This window comes from Dreissena polymorpha, chromosome 6 (assembly GCF_020536995.1).
Source record: "Dreissena polymorpha isolate Duluth1 chromosome 6, UMN_Dpol_1.0, whole genome shotgun sequence".
Taxonomy (NCBI): Eukaryota; Metazoa; Mollusca; class Bivalvia; order Myida; family Dreissenidae; genus Dreissena; species Dreissena polymorpha.
Window position 1 is genome coordinate 25560923 of NC_068360.1, and position 23074 is coordinate 25583996.

General features: G+C 38.9%; 1 protein-coding gene and 1 long non-coding RNA gene across 4 annotated transcripts in view; both read right to left on the minus strand.

Annotated features, from left to right (window-relative positions):
• Positions 1–23074, minus strand: part of LOC127834449 (elongation factor G, mitochondrial-like) — a 36835-nt gene that overhangs the window by 2822 nt on the left and 10939 nt on the right. For all 3 annotated transcript variants that reach the window (XR_008027946.1, XR_008027947.1, XM_052360297.1), the window contains exons 9-18: positions 22105–22180; positions 19913–20050; positions 18244–18345; positions 16427–16621; positions 15975–16057; positions 14925–14994; positions 12122–12214; positions 9864–9939; positions 5361–5429; positions 3681–3841 (exon numbers count right to left, since the gene is read on the minus strand). Coding sequence is in view for 1 of the 3 variants with exons in the window: in XM_052360297.1 (XP_052216257.1) it covers positions 3681–3841; positions 5361–5429; positions 9864–9939; positions 12122–12214; positions 14925–14994; positions 15975–16057; positions 16427–16621; positions 18244–18345; positions 19913–20050; positions 22105–22180 (1063 nt within the window). In the remaining 2 variants the exon portion in view is untranslated. The remainder of the gene's footprint in view (positions 1–3680; positions 3842–5360; positions 5430–9863; positions 9940–12121; positions 12215–14924; positions 14995–15974; positions 16058–16426; positions 16622–18243; positions 18346–19912; positions 20051–22104; positions 22181–23074) is intronic.
• Positions 16669–18180, minus strand: LOC127834450 (uncharacterized). Its single transcript, XR_008027948.1, has 3 exons — positions 17458–18180; positions 17210–17311; positions 16669–16905 (listed from the first exon to the last, which is right to left on the minus strand). It is a non-coding gene; the product is annotated as an uncharacterized LOC127834450 (long non-coding RNA).

Consider the following 23074-nt stretch of genomic DNA (forward strand, 5'->3'; position numbering starts at 1 on the left):
CGGACAATAAATGTGGCCTCTAGGGTGTTTACGAACAAATGTGGATGGCTGACGGACGACGAACGGACGGACGACATACAAAGACCGGTCACAAAAGCTCACCTGAGCAATCAGGTGAGATAAAAAAAAACATCCAACCTCGAATAACAATTAACACATAAATGATACACACAACTACACTGTATTATTATGAAAACATTAATAATCAAAGGGGAGTAACTACTGTATACTTGAAGAGTTGTCACGCATGTTACATGACTTTTATTCATGATTGTTTACAAGCCTTTTTACTATAAAAATATAAGGAAAACTGCCCCGTCCCCCTGGCAACCATGTTTTTCAACAGACCTGAACCATTTTCAAACTTACCTCTTGATCTAGGAAACAAAAGTTCTGACAAAATATTATGAAACTTGAGCTAAAAATTAGACTTCTAGAGTGTTTACATGTTTTCATTATATACATATAGAGAAAATGCCCCACCCACTGGCGGCCATGTTTTTTCACCCATCTGGACCATTTACGAACTCGTCCGAGAAATCAATTAAAACCAATGTTTTGACCAACTTTTATGATGATTGGGCAAACATTGTGACTTCCAGAGTGTTTACAAGGTTTCTCTATAGCCAAATAAGGAAAACTGCCCCGGCCATGTTTTTTAATGGACCTGAACCATTTTGAACTCAACCAACATATCATTAAGACAAACATTTTGACAAAGTTACATGAAGATTGCGCATGAAATGTGACTTCTACAGTGTTTACAAGTTTTTTCTTTTTTTTGACCTTGTGACCTAGTTTTTGACCCAGGACGACCCAGTTTCGAACTCGACCGAGATTTCATCGGGACAAAGCTTCTGACCAAGTTTCATGAAGATCGGAAATAAATGTGGCCTCTAGATTTTTTACGAACAAATGTTAACTGACGGACGGACGACGGACAAAGACCGGTAACAAAAGCTCACCTGAGCAATCAGGCAAGCTAAAAATGCTCAAGAAGGGACTGTAACTCTTTAGACTAACCAAACATGTGAGTTAGGCTCACAAGTAAAAAAGACACAGTCAGGAGTATTGATTCATTGGGGTAATGAACATGTCATTGTAGTATAAGTCCGCCCAGCGCAAAGGTAGCACACTAGATTTTGCTTCCAGAGGTCTAGAATTTGAATACCAGAGGTGTGAATATTGATTATTCAACTTTTTTTGTCTTGCAATTATCATTAGTTACAAATTTTTTGTTTAACATTATAGACCTGTAAATAGACATATCTAGTGAACTTAAACAAAAAAATAGAGAAAATCTGTGAACAAGTCCCTTTAAGGGGAGCATGCAACATGATACTGGAAGCTGTCAGGGGCAAACAATCACTGGGTGTACTAAACATTATGACCCTACTGCTCATGCAAAATGTGGTCATTACCGCATTCCAAATCCAAATGAAAAGAACATTTGAAAAGACAAATTACTTTGCAAATAATTAAAAATGATATGCCTCTTTAGTTCAATTGAGCCTGGTTCTAGAAAAACAGGGAGAATGTATCATCCCAGATTAGCCTGTGCGGTCGACAGAGGCTTACCAAGGATCACACTTTCTGCCTCAACTTGATTTTCATTTGGAAAAGATTATCATTAAACAAAACAATTTATAAAACATAAAGTGCTGTACCTGTTAAGCCTGTGCAAACTGTAAAACTTTACGAACATGCATAAAGGCAAGTTTTCCCAGAATGCAGCTCAATTGTTCACAACATGCATTGCTGTGTGACCCATACCCGAATGCAGCTAAATTGTTCACAACATGCATTGCTGTGTGACCCATACCCGAATGCAGCTAAATTGTTCACAACATGCATTGTTATGTGACCCATACCAGAATGCAGCTCAATTGTTCACAACATGCATTGTTATGTGACCCATACCAGAATGCAGCTCAATTGTTCACAACATGCATTCCTGTGTGACCCATACCAGAATGCAGCTCAATTGTTCACAACATGCATTGTTATGTGACCCATACCAGAATGCAGCTCAATTGTTCACAACATGCATTGTTATGTGACCCATACCAGAATGCAGCTAAATTGTTCACAACATGCATTGTTATGTGACCCATACCAGAATGCAGCTCAATTATTCACAACATGCATTGTTATGTGACCCATACCAGAATGCAGCTCAATTGTTCACAACATGCATTGTTATGTGACCCATACCAGAATGCAGCTCAATTGTTCACAACATGCATTGTTATGTGACCCATACCAGAATGCAGCTCAATTGTTCACAACATGCATTGTTATGTGACCCATACCAGAATGCAGCTAAAATGTTCACAACATGCATTGTTATGTGACCCATACCAGAATGCTGCTAAATTGTTCACAACATGCATTGTTATGTGACCCATACCAGAATGCAGCTAAATTGTTCACAACATGCATTGTTATGTGACCCATACCAGAATGCAGTTAAATTGTTCACAACATGCATTGTTATGTGACCCATACCAGAATGCAGCTAAATTGTTCACAACATGCATTGCTGTGTGACCCATACCAGAATGCAGCTAAATTGTTCACAACATGCATTGTTATGTGACCCATACCCGCATGCAGCTAAATTGTTCACAACATGCATTGTTATGTGACCCATACCAGAATGCAGCTCACTTGTTCACAACATATATTGCTGTGTGACCCATACCAGAATGCAGCTAAATTGTTCACAACATGCATTGCTGTGTGACCCATACCAGAATGCAGCTAAATTGTTCACAACATGCATTGTTATGTGACCCATACCAGAATGCAGCTCAATTGTTCACAACATGCATTGTTATGTGACCCATACCAGAATGCAGCTCAATTGTTCACAACATGCATTGTTATGTGACCCATACCAGAATGCAGCTCAATTAATCACAACATGCATTGTTATGTGACCCATACCAGAATGCAGCTAAATTGTTCACAACATGCATTGTTATGTGACCCATACCAGAATGCTGCTAAATTGTTCACAACATGCATTGTTATGTGACCCATACCAGAATGCAGCTAAATTGTTCACAACATGCATTGTTATGTGACCCATACCAGAATGCAGTTAAATTGTTCACAACATGCATTGTTATGTGACCCATACCAGAATGCAGCTAAATTGTTCACAACATGCATTGCTGTGTGACCCATACCAGAATGCAGCTAAATTGTTCACAACATGCATCGTTATGTGACCCATACCAGCATGCAGCTAAATTGTTCACAACATGCATTGTTATGTGACCCATACCAGAATGCAGCTTAATTGTTCACAACATGCATTGCTGTGTGACCCATACCAGAAAGCAGCTAAATTGTTCACATGTATTGCTGGTTGACCCATACCAGAAAGCAGCTCAATTGTTCACAATATGTATTGCTGTGTGACCCATACCAGAATGCAGCTCAATTGTTCACAACATGAATTGCTGTGTGACCCATACCAGAATGCAGCTCAATTGTTCACAACATATATTGCTGTGTGACTCATACCAGAATGCAGCTCAACTGTTCACAACATGAATTGCTGTGTGACCCATACCAGAATGCAGCTCAATTATTAACAACATGTATTGCTGTGTGACCCATACAAGATTGCAGCTCAATTATTAACAAAAGAATTGCTGTGTGACCCATACCTCGCAGTATATGGTGGTGTATCCCTCGTTTGAGTCGGTACCCAGGATGATTGCATTGCGCTTGTTTAGGTTATTCTGCACTGGAGCTTGGAACTCCACTGGTAGGTTAATCTCCACCGACATCACCGGCTCCAGTACCTGCCATTGGCCTTTTTCATACACTGTGAGAGACATTTTGTTATAAGTGGCATTGACTGTTCGCATCACTGCATAGAGGATGTGATCAATGTGATAATATGTTTCAGTGTAAAGCTCTCATTTTTCTGCTAACATTACATACTATATGCAACATGGTTATACAATAAACCATATTTGCTACTGCACTTTCTGTTTGCATGGCATACTACTTGCCCGGCTAATTTTTATGTTGATACAAACACTCGGTTGGCTTAGGAAAGTTATAGTGTCATTTCCCAAAGAAATGGATTCCTTGAATCTAAAGATCTATCAACTGTTTATTGATAGATCTTTTATTGACTTAAAGTCATCTTTTTTTTTAAAGAGTATATCATCAATGGAATTTACACTAATGTGATGGCATTGTGTATAACTCTTATGGGTTGTGTTATGAGTATCACGCTCAGGGATGCAATTATCATGCTGTACGACTTAACACAACTAACTCAACTGATACATGTTCTCACACTACTATATTAGCATTAAATTACATGTACAAGTATATCATAACATGCTCTAAAAAGGTTTTCCCAGTCGTCCTTGTAATAAATTTTCACACCCTATTTTGTTTGGTTGGCTCTAACACTTTGGGTCGCTTAAGGTCGTTGATTATAAAACACACTTGGTTACTGATGTTGAGATCACAATAATCAATATGACATCTGTTTCACACTTTCTAATGATTATATATTTAATTTGTTTTACCCTTTCCCACTCAGAAGCAAAGTGAAAATGGCTTTTGCAACCAGCATAAAACCTGAACAGCCTGCGTGTTACTCACAGTCTGTTCAGGTTTTATGCTGTTTGCTGCTTATCAGTATCTAAAGGTTTGAAATGAAGCCATAAAAATTTGAATCTACTAAGAACGGCCTGTAATTGAATTTTACTTTATAAGGGACCACTTATGCGTCAAAATACGTATCAAAGTGGTAAAGACTTTTAAGGGTTAAATAAACAATGCAGGGCGATCCTGTAAGAGTGAGAGGACAAAAGCTAGGTCCCCAGGACGAATTTGTATCGCGATGACAATTTCATGAATGTATTATGCATTTAATGTGACAATACACTTAACATTCATAATATTAATTCTAATATCAATAAATACACAATGTTGTAAAACATTTAAAATGCTGACTTCATAATAATGTATGTTAGGACAGTATGAATACTCTTCATGCAGAGATTTGAATGATCAATTGCAGACAAATAAAAGTGAACAAAAAAGTTTAAAATTACTTTAAACATCATTGAACCCTTTACTGTTTACATAGGCATTTTTGATTGACACATGTGCAGTCTATAAGAAAATCAAATTAAATTTAAGACCTTTCTAACTTAATTCAGTTTTAAAGCCCTCATTTCCCACACTCAGTTACTGATTAGCAGCAAACAGCATAAAACATGAACATACTGCAATTACTCGCAGGCTGTTCTGATTTATGCTGTTTGCATAAACACTTTCACCTTTTTTAAACAATCACAATTGCACTACATCAAACTAACCTTGTTTCATGGCGCCATGTGTGCACTGTTCAAACGCCCTGTCACTAGAGTCCACTGGGTGGTTGGCGCCTAGCAACAACAATACAGACACCAGTAAGAAACGCCTACCATGAAATGTTTCTCATGTCTTCCTTATCGTTTATGTCAACTGCTTTTTCCGTCCCTTTTTTTATTAGTAATGTACACTGAAACAGCTTTTGCTTATAGTGGGTTGGACATACTTGTTTTAAATGTTAGTCTTTTTTAACAACATAAAGGTAAAGATGTTATGCAAATATTTGATTTCCTTATTTATTTAATAATATTAAAATAAGTCTGAAAAAAAACCTCCCATGAACTTAATTCAAATAGTACTAAGACAACCAATGTGGGAAACTGTGGTCAATCATTAATATGAGCCTCTCCCTGGGAAAAGGGGGCTTAATACATCTGTGAAGTGTTATCCCTGATTAGCCTGAGCAGTATGCATCGGCTAATAAGGGACGACATTTCTTGTTTAATGGTATTTTTGAGTTTGAAGGAAGTCTCTTCCTAGCAAAATCCAGTTTAGGTGGAAAGGGTTGTCAAGGTGGAAAGGGTTGTCAAGGTGAAAAGGGTTGTCAAGGTGGAAAGGGTTGTCAAGGTGGAAAGGGTTGTCAAGGTGGAAAGGGTTGTCAAGGTAGAAAGGGTTGTCAAGGTGGAAAGGGTTGTCAAGGTGGAAAGGGTTGTCAATGTTGAAAGGGTTGTAAAGGTGGAAAGGGTTGTCAAGGTGGAAAGGGTTGTCAAGGTGGAAAGGGTTGTCAAGGTGGAAAGGGTTGTCAAGGTGAAAAGGGTTGTCAAGGTGGAAAGGGTTGTCAAGGTGGAAAGGGTTGTCAAGGTGGAAAGGGTTGTAAAGGTGGAAAGTGTTGTAAAGGTGGATAGGGTTGTAAAGGTGGAAAGGGTTGTCAAGGTGAAAAGGGTTGTAAAGGTGGAAAGGGTTGTAAAGGTGGAAAGTGTTGTAAAGGTGGATAGGGTTGTAAAGGTGGATAGGGTTGTAAAGGTGGAAAGGGTTGTCAAGGTGGAAAGTGTTGTAAAGGTGAAAAGGGTTGTAAAGGTGGAAAGTGTTGTAAAGGTGGATAGGGTTGTAAAGGTGGAAAGGGTTGTCAAGGTGGAAAGGGTTGTAAAGGTGGAAAGGGTTGTAAAAGTGGAAAGGGTTGTAAAGGTGGAAAGTGTTGTAAAGGTGGAAAGTGTTGTAAAGGTGGATAGGGTTATAAAGGTGGAAAGGGTTGTCAAGGTGGAAAGGGTTGTAAAGGTGGAAAGGGTTGTAAAGGTGGATAGGGTTGTAAAGGTGGAAAGGGTTGTCAAGGTGGAAAGGGTTGTAAAGGTGGAAAGGGTTGTAAAGGTGGAAAGTGTTGTAAAGGTGGATAGGGTTGTAAAGGTGGATAGGGTTGTAAAGGTGGAAAGGGTTGTCAAGGTGGAAAGTGTTGTAAAGGTGAAAAGGGTTGTAAAGGTGGAAAGTGTTGTAAAGGTGGATAGGGTTGTAAAGGTGGAAAGGGTTGTCAAGGTGGAAAGGGTTTGTAAAGGTGGAAAGGGTTGTAAAGGTGGAAAGTGTTGTAAAGGTGGATAGGGTTGTAAAGGTGGATAGGGTTGTTAAGGTGGAAAGGGTTGTCAAGGTGGAAAGGGTTGTCAAGGTGGAAAGGGTTGTAAAGGTGGAAAGTGTTGTAAAGGTGGATAGGGTTGTAAAGGTGGAAAGGGTTGTCAAGGTGGAAAGGGTTGTAAAGGTGGAAAGGGTTGTAAAAGTGGAAAGTGTTGTAAAGGTGGATAGGGTTGTAAAGGTGGATAGGGTTGTAAAGGTGGAAAGGGTTGTCAAGGTGGAAAGGGTTGTAAAGGTGAAAAGGGTTGTAAAGGTGGAAAGTGTTGTAAAGGTGGATAGGGTTGTAAAGGTGGAAAGGGTTGTCAAGGTGGAAAGGGTTGTAAAGGTGGAAAGGGTTGTAAAGGTGGAAAGTGTTGTAAAGGTGGATAGGGTTGTAAAGGTGGAAAGGGTTGTCAAGGTGGAAAGTGTTGTAAAGGTGGATAGGGTTGTAAAGGTGGATAGGGTTGTAAAGGTGGAAAGGGTTGTCAATGTGGAAAGTGTTGTAAAGGTGAAAAGGGTTGTAAAGGTGGAAAGGGTTGTAAAGGTGGATAGGGTTGTAAAGGTGGAAAGGGTTGTCAAGGTGGAAAGGGTTGTCAAGGTGGAAAGTGTTGTAAAGGTGGAAAGGGTTGTAAAGGTGGAAAGGGTTGTAAAGGTGGAAAGGGTTGTCAAGGTGGAAAGGGATGAAAGGTGGAAAGGGTTGTAAAGGTGGAAAGTGTTGTAAAGGTGGATAGGGTTGTCAAGGTGGAAAGGGTTGTCAAGGTGGAAAGGGTTGTAAAGGTGGAAAGGGTTGTAAAGGTGGAAAGTGTTGTAAAGGTGGATAGGGTTGTAAAGGTGGATAGGGTTGTAAAGGTGGAAAGGGTTGTAAAGGTGGAAAGGGTTGTCAAGGTGGAAAGGGTTGTAAAGGTGGAAAGTGTTGTAAAGGTGGATAGGGTTGTAAAGGTGGAAAGGGTTGTCAAGGTGGAAAGGGTTGTAAAGGTGGAAAGGGTTGTAAAGGTGGAAAGTGTTGTAAGGTGGATAGGGTTGTAAAGGTGGATAGGGTTGTAAAGGTGGAAAGGGTTGTCAAGGTGGAAAGTGTTGTAAAGGTGAAAAGGGTTGTAAAGGTGGAAAGTGTTGTAAAGGTGGATAGGGTTGTAAATGTGGAAAGGGTTGTCAAGGTGGAAAGGGTTGTAAAGGTGGAAAGGGTTGTAAAGGTGGAAAGTGTTGTAAAGGTGGATATGGTTGTAAAGGTGGAAAGGGTTGTCAAGGTGGAAAGGGTTGTAAAGGTGGAAAGGGTTGTAAAGGTGGAAAGTGTTGTAAAGGTGGATAGGGTTGTAAAGGTGGATAGGGTTGTAAAGGTGGAAAGGGTTGTCAAGGTGGAAAGTGTTGTAAAGGTGAAAAGGGTTGTAAAGGTGGAAAGTGTTGTAAAGGTGGATAGGGTTGTAAAGGTAGAAAGGGTCAAGGTGGAAAGGGTTGTAAAGGTGGAAAGTGTTGTAAAGGTGGAAAGTGTTGTAAAAGTGGAAAGGGTTGTAAAGGTGGAAAGGGTTGTCAAGGTGGAAAGGGTTGTCGAGGTGGAAAGGGTTGTAAAGGTGGAAAGGGTTGTAAAGGTGGAAAGTGTTGTAAAGGTGGAAAGGGTTGTAAAGGTGGAAAGGATTGTAAAGGTGGATAGGGTTGTAAGGGTGGAAAGGGTTGTAAAGGTGGAAAGGGTTGTACAGGTGGAAAGGGTTGTCAAGGTGGAAAGGGTTGTCAAGGTGGAAAGGGTTGTCAAGGTGGAAAGGGTTGTAAAGGTGAAAAGGGTTGTCAAGGTGGAAAGGGTTGTCAAGGTGGAAAGGGTTGTCAAGGTGGAAAAGGTTGTCAAGGCGGAAAGGGTTGTAAGATGGAAAGGGTTGTAAAGGTGGAAAGTGTTGTAAAGTTGGAAATGGTTGTAAAGGTGGAAAGTGTTGTAAAGGTGAAAAGGATTGTAAAGGTGGAAAGGGTTGTAAAGGTGGAAAGGGTTGTCAAGGTGGAAAGGGTTGTCAAGGTGGAAAGGGTTGTAAAGGTGGAAAGGGTTGTAAAGGTGGAAAGGGTTGTCAAGATGGAAAGGGTTGTCAAGGTGGAAAGGGTTGTCAAGGTGGAAAGGGTTGTTAAGGTGGAAAGGGTTGTAAAGATGGAAAGTGTTGTAAAGGTGGAAAGGGTTGTAAAGGCTGAAAGGGTTGTAAAGGTGGAAAGGGTTGTCAAGGTGGAAAAGGTTGTCAAGGTGGAAAGGGTTGTAAGATGTAAAGGGTTGTAAAGGTGGAAAGTGTTGTAAAGGTGGAAAGGGTTGTAAAGGTGGAAAGTGTTGTAAAGGTGAAAAGGGTTGTAAAGGTGGACAGGGTGGCTACGGTGGAAAGGGTTGTAACGGTGGAAAGGGTTGTCAAGGTGGAAAGGGTTGTCAAGGTGGAAAGGGATGTAAAGGTGGAAAGGGTTGTCAAGGTGGAAAGGGTTGTCAAGGTGGAAAGGGTTGTCAAGGTGGACAGGGTTGTCAATGTTGAAAGGGTTGTAAAGGTGGAAAGGGTTTGTAAAGGTGGAAAGGGTTGTAAAGGTGGAAAGGGTTGTAAAGGTGGAAAGGGTTGTAAAGGTGGAAAGGGTTGTCAAGGTGGAAAGGGTTGTCAAGGTGGAAAGGGTTGTCAAGGTGGAAAGGGTTGTCAAGGTGGAAAGGAGTGTTGTAAAGGTGAAAAGGGTTGTAAAGGTGGAAAGGGTTGTAAAGGTGGAAAGGGTTGTAAAGGTGGAAAGGGTTGTCAAGGTGGAAAGGGTTGTCAAGGTGGAAAGGGTTGTCAAGGTGGAAAGGGTTGTAAAGGTGGAAAGGGTTATAAAGGTGGAAAGGGTTGTCCCAGTGGTTAGACCAGCAGTCTGCACAGGCTTATCAGGGACGACACTTTAGGCTCATATTCTGACAATTTTCACTACATCCCACTCACCATCTCTGAGTGTGAAAATAATCCCAGACACTTTGTGTCCTGTGAGGGGTCCCTTCATGCAAATCTCGCGGTATCCCTGAAAGCAAACAATTAAATACCAGTAGCCTATGTTATATTTACAGGAGTTAACCCTTCTTAACGAAGATGCACATTTTTACCCATTTGCAGTCCTGTCAAAAATCAAATTTAATTAAAGACATTTTTAAATAGATCAAATTGTTTAAGGCTGACTTTGAAACCCTAAGATACTGATGAGCAGCAAACAGCATAAAACTTGAACTGCCTGCGAGTAAAGCCATTTTTAATTAGCTTCTGAATGGGAAAGTGCAGACAATTTATTTTCTATGTGATGATTCCATTAAATTGTGTATTACTCACTTTGCTAGACACTTTTTTTTAATGCAACAAAACAACCAAATAGCATAAAATGCAAAAGGAATACAATTAACTTTTTTTTTCATTACCACAAGCAATTAAGAAAATATGAATTGCCCTCTGTACCAGTGCTGTTACAAAGCTTAATATTAAAAAAAAACAAATATCTTCTCAACTTAAATGATTAACAATAGCCATTTTAGTTAAACAGCCCAGTCCATTAACAGTCATGTTTGTTAAACAGACACTTCAAGAGATCAAATGCTTCCAGCGTATTTCATGTTCATGAAGAAGTAACTTCACGAAGGTTTATCCTGACCTACTTTAACCCTTTGCATGCTGGGAAATTTGTCGTCTGCTGAATATTGTCTGCTGAATTTCTAAAATTAGCATTTTCTTCATTTTTTTCAAAGAATACTGTAAGCCGAGCGGTATCGATGATGTTGCATTTTATTTATTCAGAACTCAAACGCATTAAAAAGAAGTCAGGATGGTTTCTGTAACTATTTATTTATTAGGGCAGAAGCTTAACGTTTGCCATATAAACAGTACTATGAGTGGTTAATTAAACAACAAGTATGATATTAACTATTTGAACAGCAGTTCAGATTAAATAAAGCGATGAAATCAGTCGTCACTCTTTATAGTTATTCTAAATAGTATTTAATGCAGATGCAAAATGTCAGTTAGAACTAGTCAGAACTATGACGTACAGATGTAGATTAAACGTAGGTAAGTGAGTCGTATATGTTAGTGTTTACCTTTGTTGGCTTTTGACATCTTAAATGGGTTGTTAAGTAATGAGCGACTATTCTGGGTCAAGTCACTACTGACTAGTGAGTTACGACTGACTTCATCATCAACCACAGCTCTATTTATAACCAGTTGCTGAGGCTGGGCGTTGCTGGCGACCAATCAGAGCCAGACTTTCATGAAAGTATTTAACTATGTAAAACGGTTTAAGCAACATTAACAACATTTGCATTAACAGCATTGCAAGTCTAACAAGAAAGCATTACATCAATAAAAAGCTCAGAAAATATTATGCATAACTATACAATGCTTTCATTACATTTCTCAATCATAATAATAATATTTCATCTAACACATAGTGAAAGCAATGCGAAAGCATTGCGCGAAAATACTTGAAATAGTTCCCCACCAGCATTAATATCTGACAGGACTACTAACTGTATAAGTAACATTGTAACAATAAAACAGTTAACAGGTCATAATACTACACATAAACATTGGGAAAACACATTTCTTCGATAAGATATAACTTATTCGCGTAGAATTAACTTGCTATGTCATAACCTTCGACATTGCAAATGGCGGACATTTTGGAACATTTAACCCGCGTTCGATTCAATGCTGGCGATTCAAATTACAAGTAATGGATATTCAATAATGGAGAAAGCATTAACTGGATTTAACAAACATTTGATAATGGTTGTTAAACCAGATAACAACAAGGAAAATTTGGATTATTAAAGTTAAACAGGTAAGGCATTCTTAAGTGTACATATTTCGGACGTGTATAGTATTCGGATACAGGGTATTACAATACTATCAGAATAGCAAACAGTTTGGATCCTGATGAGACGCCACGTTCTGTGGCATCTCATCTGGATCCAAACTGTTTGCAAAGTCCTTCAAAATTTGGTTCCCGCACTGAAAGGGTTAAGACCCACATGACCCAGTTTTGAAAGTGGGAGAGATATCATGCTGTCCAAGTTATACAAGAGTAAATAATGTGGCCGCTAAGGGTGTTTGCAAGAAAACTTCTGATGACAGACAAAAGTTGATCACAGGAATACACTATGATCACAACTCACAAGCAGGCATGAGCTTGAAATATGCATTAACTTCAACAAACTTGCCTTTTCAATGGCTCCAATGAAGTTCTTAGGCACATTGGTACCCGTGGTTTTGTCGAGGAATTCCAGTTTAGTGTTGTTTTCCACCGGAAGAGGCTGTACATCACACAAATAAAAATAATTAAAAATGCGTATTTAAGAATTTTGTATAAAATAACATATATTAAATTGTACGAATCAGCAAATATTCAAGATATTTTTTTATGGCATTTGGTGTGCAACAAATACATATGCATACACTACTGACAAATCAACAGTATAACAATTTAGGTAGGAACATCTCATCCTAACTGGATTAAAGTATACAAGTAAGATCGAAGAGAGAAAAGTAAAAAGTGTGAAAAAATGGGGTCCACTGACAACTTGGGGCATGTAGCAAATTGGAAACAAGATATGTGTTTGTGAGAAACACTATGTCCCCTTTTGCGCCGCTTTGAAGCTATATATTCGACCTTTGACCTTGAAGGATGACCTTGACCTTTCACCACTCAAAATGTGCAGCTCCATGAGATACACATGCATGCCAAACATCAAGTTGATATCTTCAATATTGCAAAAGTTATTGCAAATGTTAAAGTTGGCACAAACAAACACACGAACAAACCAACAGACAGGGCAAAAACAATATGTCCCCCACTATAGTGGTGGGGGACATAAAAAGCTCATTTTGATTTAGATGATCTGCATTTTTAATTTGATACATACTAGTAATATAGTTCGTACTAAAAGTCAGAAGTGTACACTTGCACATGACTTTAAAGTACAAATTCATTTTTACTGTAAAAATACCAAATCACCACTAAGAAAAATAACATAAAATCCAAAAGTGTTGTGCCTGATTAACCTGTGCAGACTCCACAGGCTGGGACATCACTGTACGCCCATGCATTAAGACCAGTTTACATACCATCAAGTCCCCAATCACTCTGGCAAACTCTCCCCAACCACTTACCATCACTTTCCCAGTCACTCTGGCAAACTCTCCTCTACCACTTACCATAACGTCCCCAATCACTCTGGCAAACTCTCCCCTACCACTTACCATCACGTTCCCAGTCACTCTGGCAAACTCTCCTCTACCACTTACCATCACGTCCCCAATCACTCTGGCAAACTCTCCCCTACCACTTACCATCACATCCCCAATCACTCTGGCAAACTCTCACCTACCACGTACCATCATGCCCCCAATCACTCTGGCAAACTCTCCCCTACCACTTACCATCACATCCCCAATCACTCTGGCAAACTCTCCCCTACCACTTACCATCACATCCCCAATCACTCTGGCAAACTCTCACCTACCACTTACCATCACGTCCCCAATCACTCTGGCAAACTCTCCCCTACCACTTACCATCACATCCCCAATCACTCAGGCAAACTCTCTCCTACCACCAGTGTTTTTTTTCACTTATAGGGGAATGGTGGCGGGGCCCGTCCAAAGGGGAAAAATGCGTCGTTTTTTAGGAAAAGGGGAAAATTAAAAATTCACTTGTTTATATGTTATGATATTTATTATATTAATACACATGTTTGTATGCATATAATATTCACAGCTGAATGTCTTTGTCGTTTTTCTTAAAATTAAAATATATATCAATGATTTTTTCAACATTAAGTTTCAGACAGTTCAGCCTTCATGCACAGTCTCAGTTTTCTAAGCCATTTTGAGTCTTATTGGGATCTTTTAAATCGATAAAATGGCAAATTTGAGCATTTTTTATCAATAAAATGGACCAAATTGGAATGATTTTATTAACAAATATTGACACAATATAGATACATCAGGCCTTTTCTTTGCCATTTTGGGAGAAAAATGCAATTAATGTGAAAAGTCCACTGATTTGGGAAAAACTATTTAATACAACTCTTTATAATAATTCAAAATAATATAAATTATAGCTATATACTTTGTTAATTGTTTATGAAATAAATTTGAGATATATTTATCATGATTATGAGACAGTTCTTTCTAAAAAAAAAAAAAAAAAAAAAAAAAAATTATTTTTTTTAAACTTCTGGAGGGGATTTTTTTTACAAAATGGGGGAAAAATATATACTCTTTTTTGAGGGGAATGGGGCCGAATATCGGCCCCGAAATTGCCATAAAAAAACACTGACCACTTACCATCAAGTCCCCAATCACTCTGGCAAACTCTCCCCTACCACTTACCATCACGTCACCTATCACTCTGGCAAACTCTCCCCTACCACTTACCATCACGTCCCCAATCACTCTGGCAAACTCTCCCCTACCACTTACCATCACGTCCCCAATCACTTTGGCAAACTCTCCCCTTCCACTTACCATCACGTCCCCAATCACTCTGGCAAACTCTCGTCTACCACTTACCATGACGTCCCCAATCACTCTGGCAAACTCTCCCCTACCACTTACCATCACATCCCCAATCACTCTGGCAAACTCTTCCCTACCACTTACCATCAAGTCCCCAATCACTCTGGCAAACTCTCGTCTACCACTTACCATCACATCCCCAATCACTCTGGCAAACTCTCCCCTACCACTTACCATCACATCCCCAATCACTCTGGCAAGCTCTCCCCTACCACTTACCATCACATCCCCAATCACTTTGGCAAACTCTCGTCTATCACTTACCATCACGTCCCCAATTACTCTGGCAAACTCTTCCCTACCACTTACCATCACATCCCCAATCACTCTGGCAAACTCTCCCCTACCACTTACCATCACGTCCCCAATCACTCTGGCAAACTCTCGTCTACCACTTACCATCACGTCCCCAATCACTCTAGCAAACTCTCCCCTACCACTTACCATCACGTCCCCAATCACTTTGGCAAACTCTCCCCTACCACCTGACTGCTTCTTGTGAAGATAGTCATATCTGTAGGGAAGAGCAAGAACATAAAGAATTGGGCATTAACCCTTTCCCACTCAGAGGCGAAGTGAAATGGCTTTGAGCAAACAGCACAAAACCAGAACAGCCTGCGAGTAACTCCCAGACTTTTCATGTTTTATGCTGTTTGCTTCTCATCAGTATCTAAGGGTTGGAAATGAAGCCTTTAACTTGATTTTCGTAAGAAAGATCTTTTTTAATTGAACTTTTTAAGGAACTACAAACGCGTCAAAATACTTATGTAAAAGGTTAAGGGTTTAGAGTTTTCAAACTGCTATTTATGGTACAATACAGGGGTGGTATGGACTTTATTGTCCATATTGTCCCACAGCAAGAACGGACGTGTGAAAACTTCTCATCATTTGCTATATATCTACTTAAAGACAAATTATAAACAGCATAAATAAACAAAAATGGACCAGTAAGTAATATGTAATTTGCCCACTCTGGAATATACAGATTCATGATTTGCCAAGAAAAAGTTCAAACTTCCTCCCTGGCTGTTGTTAAAGGATTCATTTCTATAAATGACCACATGCTCATTGAAAAAATCACAAACACAATTAAAATTTTCTTTTAAATAACAAGGTTGAACCGCTTTACACGCAATATCGACAAATAATGATTAGACATTGACAGGAATCGGGTAACAATGGTTGCAGAGGCCCAGTACATTACAGGCAGTAAAGAGCAAGCCTGGTCCTAGGAAAACTGGGCTAATGCATAAATGTGAAGTGTCATCCTAGAAGACTACACAGGCTAATCAGGTACAACACTATCAGCTTCTCTGGAATTTCTTGTTAACAATTAATCTATGCTAAACAAAAATCCAGTCATGGCGGAAAGTGTCGTGCCTGAATAGCCTATGCAGACTGCCTAATCTGGGACAACACTTTAGGCCCATGCATTAAGCCCCGTTTTCCCAGAGCATGACTCAAACAGCCAGCCTAGTTCACAGAAGGACTTACTCGCATTTCTCCAGCAGACATTCTCTGAAAGAAACCCTGGGTCGACCCATGATCACCTTACAGTTGTATTCTCTCTCCAGCCGCTACAATACGCACAAAATTAAAGTCAAGTAAGAAAGAAAAATTCAGTACCTGATCAAAGTTCAGTACATCTGTCAATAATGAATATCAAATGTCATTACAATAAAACTTTCTAATTTCTAACAGCTCTCTTATAATAACTGCAAAAAAAGAAATTCTTCTTGAATGTTGGTCATTGGCATGTAGAACTCATCAAGGTGCAGGTACATATAAAGTTTCAAAGTTGTAGGTGGAAGAACTTTGAATTTAGAGCCAATGTTAAGGTTTCAGCACGACGCGGACGGCGGACGAGCTGGCTATGACAATACCTCGGGTTTTCTCCAAAAACAGCGGAGCTAAAAATCACGTTTTCAAGTTCTAGTGCGTAATACCTGAGAATAAATATCCAGGTGTAACTCTCCCATCCCCTGGGCTATCGTCTCCTTATTTTCTTCATCCCAGCTGACCTTGAAAGTAGGGTCCTCCTTTGTGAACCTAGCGATCCCCTTGGAGAAGTTCTCTATGTCCGCTGACCGCGCAGGCTTGATTGACATAGCTATGACAGGCTCCGGGACGAACATGGATTCCTCGAAAATAACAGAACAAGCTACTGGTATTTGATATTGTAGTAATTTTTAGGGACATTTTCCTGTCTTATAATCAAGAAATTACAGTATTTTTGGGGTCTGTAACTTGTGGTAATTTTTTAAATTCTATCCAAGGCTTAACATTTTTCAGAACAAGAACATAACAAGAGGCCCATGAGGGCCTGAATCGCTCTACTGCTTTAAACACTGTCACTGTGACCTTGACCTTTGACCTAGCGACCTGAAAATCAATAGGGGTCATCAGCCAGTCATAATCAATGTACCTATGAAGTTTCATGATCCTAAGCCTAAGCATTCTTGAGTTAACATCTGGAAATCATTTTACTATTTTGAGTCACTGTGACCTTGACCTTTGACCCAGTAACTAGAAAATCAATAGGGTTCGAGTCCTCATTAATATAAAGACTGTGAACAAGTTTGAAAAGAATCGGATGAAAACTGTGGACTTAATTGGATAAACAAGAAAAAGTAACCATTTTACTTTTTTTTTGAGTCACTGTGACCTTGACCTTTTACCTAGTGACCTGAAAATCAATAGGGGTCATCAGCCAGTCATGATCAATGTACCTATGAAGTTTCATGATCCTAGGCCTAAGCATTCTTGAGTTAACATCTGGAAACCATTTTACTATTTCGAGTCACTGTGACCTTGACCTTTAACCCAGTGACCTGAAAATCAATAGGGATTCGAATCCTCATTAATATAAAGACACTGAACAAGTATGAAAAGAATCGGATGAAAACTGTGGACTTCATCGGATAAACAAGTTTTTACGTTTTCGAGTCACTGTGACCTTGACCTTTGAACCAGTGACCTGAAAATCAATAGGGTTCGAGTCCTCATTAATATGAAGACACTGAGCAAGTTTAAAAAGAATCGGATGAAAACTGTGGACTTTATCGGATAAACAAGTTTTTACTGTTTCGAGTCACTGTGACCTTGACCTTTGACCCAGTGACCTGAAAATCAATAGGGTTCGAGTCCTCATTAATATAAAGACACTGAGTAAGTTTGAAAAGAATCGGATGAAAACTGTGGACTTTATCGGATAAACAAGACAACGTCTAACACACACACAGACAGACAGACACCATGCCATCCCATAAGCTCTTCTGCCTTTGGCAGTAGAACTAAAAACTAACAAAAAAATCCACATAATATGTGTAAGAATTCAGATATGCAAATTTCTTATGGTGCAAGCAATATGTAACAGATTCCATAAAGAGATTATTTTCAAAGTCCCCAAATACTCTTCTTATTTTTTTTATCAGAAATGTGTACCGTTTTCAACTTTCAGTCATATTATTGCAGTCAGTTAATCTTCTTACATGTTCTTTGGTAAACTGGTTTATTAATACTAGGTGCATATACTAATGCCAGTGACAAATAACTGTCCAACTTAAAACAGAGGTATGGGGAATTGGCAACGGAAATAGTTTCATGACATATTGCCACACAAGTAAACCCATAGGATTTGTAGTCGAGCTAGCTGGCTGGACCAGTTGTACAACACACTTCAACATAGATAGATCCATGAAGAAAGTGCAGGAAATATGTTATCATGGAGAGATTTATGACCAAATTTCTTGAAATATGTTACCATTGAGAGATTCATGTTTCCGCGAGTGGTGAATGTGTCCCCACTGGCACAGTCAACGCCAAACAGGGCGCAGATATCACCTGCATACACTTCATTGACATCCTGTAAAGAGAATGAATATTTTTACTAGGTATCATAGAGAGGATTTATGTTGGTTTTAAAAGAATTCTGAATTACTTTGTGAGCAGTGTATTCAGTCAAAACCGAGAAAAGCGGTCAGTCAAGGAAAATGGCCACAGTGACCGTTGTCAACTAGTGAATTACTTTGTGAGCAGTGCATATTTACAAGTGGAATTACACATTGATGTAACCAAAAACTCTCACAAAAGATCAACTTCATAAGCAACTTTTTTTTGCAATGTCTTTTGATTCAAGAAGTTGTACGTGCTTCAAACTGTTACAATACATAACAAGAAAAGAAATTACAAAACTTATCTAAAGGTTAGTACTTAGTAAATATATACTTATTCAAAAAATTTATCACAACATAAATTTGATAAGACATGAAAGAGCTCAATCCCCCAGTTCCCATTGCCTCTTGACTTACCTGGTAATATGGTTTTGGAATCTGGCCAAAAATAGTCCTAAGGGCTTCTGGACTAAGGATATTTCTGAAAAATGGACCTTGCACCTTTTGCTCATGGCCCTGCACTTAAAATGGTTCTCGAATATGGCCCCTGTACCTATGTATCACTTCTCCTGAGTGACTTAGGATGGTTTGGGAATTAGCACCTGGACCTGGTTCAGCAATATGGCAACTTGACCTCGTTCTGGCCTGAACTAAGGATTCAGGAATAAAGCCCTTTATCTGGTTCTCACAGCCCCTGGACTAAGGATGGTTCTGGAGTAAGGTCCCTTTGACCTATCTCATAGACCTCAGACTTATGGGGGCTCTTGAATAAGGCCCTTGTTTTAAATCTCACCCCACCAGACTTATGATTGTTCTAGATAAAATGGCCTCTGGACCTACATCTCACAACCCCTAGACTTAGGATGGTTCTTAAAAAAGGCCCTTTGACCTTATTCTCAAGGCCCCTGGATTTATAATGGTACAAGAATATGGATCTTGTACCTAGTAATCAATGACCCTTGATGTAGGATGGTTCTGGAATTAGCACCTGAACCAATTTCTCATAGACACTTGATTTTGGATGATTCAGCAATATGACTCCTATTCCAAGATCTGACGGCTCCTGCACTAAGAATGGTTTTGAAATGAGGCCCCTTGACCTAATTCTTACCACCGCTGGACAAAGGATTATTCTGGATTATGGCAGTAGGACCCAATTCTCATGGCCCCTGTACATAGGATGGTGAAGAAATATGGCCCCTTGACCTTATTTTCACTGCCCCTAGACTAATGATGTTTCTGGAATAAGGCCTCTGGAAGTAGTTCTCATGGCTCCTGGAATTAGGCTGGCTATGGAAAAATGCCCCTCAACCTAATTTTTATGGCCCATTGATTAAGGTTGGTTCTGAAATATGGCCCATGAAACCAGTTCTCTAAAAAGCTTCTGGACTTAATATGACTCTACAATATGGTCTCTGGTCCTAGTACTTACAAAAAACAGATATAGGATGGTTCTGTTATATTACACCTTAAACTATTTCTTACCAAACCTTGAAGTTAAGATGGCAATGGAATATAGCCCCAGGCTCTAGTTCTCACCTGCATCTCGTCAGCGTGCATGCGAACCAGTCGGGGAACCTTGACCTTCTTGCCCGTGCGTGTATTGAAGATCGTGTCACCTTTCTTTAGACCTCCCTGGTAAACCCGCATATACGTCAGCTGACCAAACTTACCAGCCTGAGGAAAAAGGAAGCAAATATTATCACTGCAAACCTAATAAGAGTTTTCTGAAGAGAACGAGCTACACAATTTTCAGCAGTATTTCTAGTCTATTTGTTGCCATAGCAACCATAAATTTTGACGTAGGAACAAAATGAAATGACGTGCGTAATGTCCATATTGCCATCTATCCATGTTTTAATTTCATGAAAAAATATTCAGAACTTTTTAAGTTATCGCAGGATCCAGAAAAAAAAACACCATTTTCAGCAGTATTTCTAGTTTATTTGTTGCCATAGCAACCACAATTTTTGACGTAGGAACAAAATGAAATGACGTGCATAATGTCCATATTGCCATCTATCCATATTCCAAGTTTCATGAAAAAATATTAAGAACTTTTAGAGTTATTGCAGGATCCAGAAAAAAACACCATTTTCAGCAGTATTTCTAGTCTATTTGTTGCCATAGCAACCACAATTTTTGACGTAGGAACAAAATGAAATGACGTGCATAATGTCCATATTGCCATCTATCCATATTCCAAGTTTCATGAAAAAATATTCAGAACTTTTAGAGTTATTGCAGGATCCAGAAAAAACACCATTTTCAGCAGTATTTCTAGTCTATTTGTTGCCATAGCAACCACATTTTTTGACGTAGGAACTAAATGAAATGACGTGCATAATGTCCATATTGCCATCTATCCATATTCCAAGTTTCATGAAAAAATATTAGGAACTTTTAGAGTTATCGCAGGATCCAGAAAAACACACCATTTTCAGCAGTATTTCTAGTCTATTTGTTGCCATAGCAACCACATTTTTTGATGTAGGAACTAAATGAAATGCTGTGCATAATGTCCATATTGCCATCTATCCATATTCCAAGTTTCATGAAAAAATATTAGGAACTTTAACAGGGGACAAAAATTCCACTCGTCCGCTCGTATTGACGAGTGAAATCTTGAAAGGACGAGTGAATTTCCCTAAAGCGCTCGTCCTACAGGACGAGTGAAAAAAGCTGATATTAAAATGTATTTTCTGACCAGTTAGACTCTTTTTCATTAAATAAAATCATTTTCTTAAAGCATATCTATTCCGAAAGTAGAACACGAATAAACCGGAAATTGTAATTGTAAATTTCATACAGCAGGTGCGCTTTGTTATGCGAGACTGTGTATCGAGTAATTATTGGCTTTTTGGAGTAAACTTTGCGCGTCCATGTCGACAGAGGACCATCCCATTGCATTCACTGTAAGTAATGATTTTTAAAGAATTATTGAACCGCGAAGTACTGTTTTAAACCAGTCTGAATTTCGTCTGAAAATGTCTGACATACGGTCCGAAACGGAAAGCACGCGAGCATTAGAAAAAGGTAAACAAAGCAGTCCGTGTACGATAAGACCAAACGTTCGCGAACTGTCCAAAATATAAATAGTTTAAATAATTAAGCCTTATTAATCAAGTAAAGTTTAATTTTATATTTTTTCAGTCCTTTTTCTGTTACATGTTAAGCTTTGAAAATTATACAAGATGAAGTTAGCAAAATAGTTGTCTTCATTTATTTATTTTGTGTTCCTCATAAATAAGTAACTTATGTCACTGTTTAACATTTCTTTTGTTATCAGCTGGCATAAATAGCTGAGTAAGCAGCATTTTAGCCGTGGTATAGAAAACTTTATTAGTCATATCAGCCCTTTGCAATCTTTATTTCACACATATTTGAAGGACGAGTGCATGTGTTTGCAGGACGAGTAAAATTTTTAATGCACTCGTCCTGCAGGACGAGAGCAGTTTAGAAATATTTTTGTCCCCTGTCTTAGAGTTATCGCAGGATCCAGAAAAGTGTGACAGACTGACCGACGGACGGATACAAAACCATAAGTCCCCTCTGGTGAAACCGGTAGGGGACTAATAAATGAAGCCCCGTTCTTGGAAAACTGGGCTGAATATATGTGAATAAAGTGATGTTCCAGATTAGACTGTGTAGTTTGCCCTGACCAATCAGAGACAACATTTTGCGCCTAAAGTGGATTTTTGTTTAGATGAGACACAGTGAGAGGTGCTTACCTCCAGTTTAAAAGCCAGAGATATAAATGGCTGGTCTAGGGTCCTGGCTGGATCCATCACAATTTTAGTCTCCTCACTGGCAGAAATAATTTTTTTAGACAATGTTAGCAAAACAGTTTTTGTACAGGGATAATACTTAATACAAAGCTCCTACAGGATAAATATAGTCTCTCACTTAATTTTGTAAACGCTCTGTCCGTCACTATGAAAATTTCATAACAACAAGAACTTCAAATGCGTTATTGTTATGTATTTAACTGAATAAACAACCTTATTGATATACATGCATCACATTAGCACATACAAAAAGGTTCAAATCCGATATCTACTTTTATGCCCCATTACATTTGTTTGCAAATAGTATTTTTGTGCAGGCACCCCTAACACAGTCAGATCTAAGAGATGATCAACAGCCCGTGGACATTTCATGTCATCAAATGTAGCAATTGAAATAATCAGGTGAAATTAAATTTAATATGAAAAAGGGGAATTATATACCCTTTATAAATGTAGGATAATACACATGGCACTTAACCAACTGCTTACTTTACCATTTTTTATTTAGTACAATACAAATTGCACCTCACCAACTGCATATCAAAAGAAAAAGTACATAAAAGTTTTTTAATATTGTACTTATTAGTCTGTCAATTTTGTGTCTACGGACTATCAGACAGAGAAATGCCCATGTTGAATACCGGACAGGTGGGGTTTCCACCAGGTACTCTGGCTTCCCCCACAACACAATACCACGCCATTCTTTTTATCAGTTCAAAAACAAATGGCTGGAAATTGCAGCAATAATTCAACATTCGTCCCAACTTTTCCTGAGTCAATTAGATAATTAGGTAAAAGTGCTGGGACACAATCTGAGTCCACATAATGAATCCTCCAGTAGGAAATGACCTCATAAATGTTTGATTAAACACACTTGGTTTACAATCAAGCAGTGTTTAACAAGCCATATTTA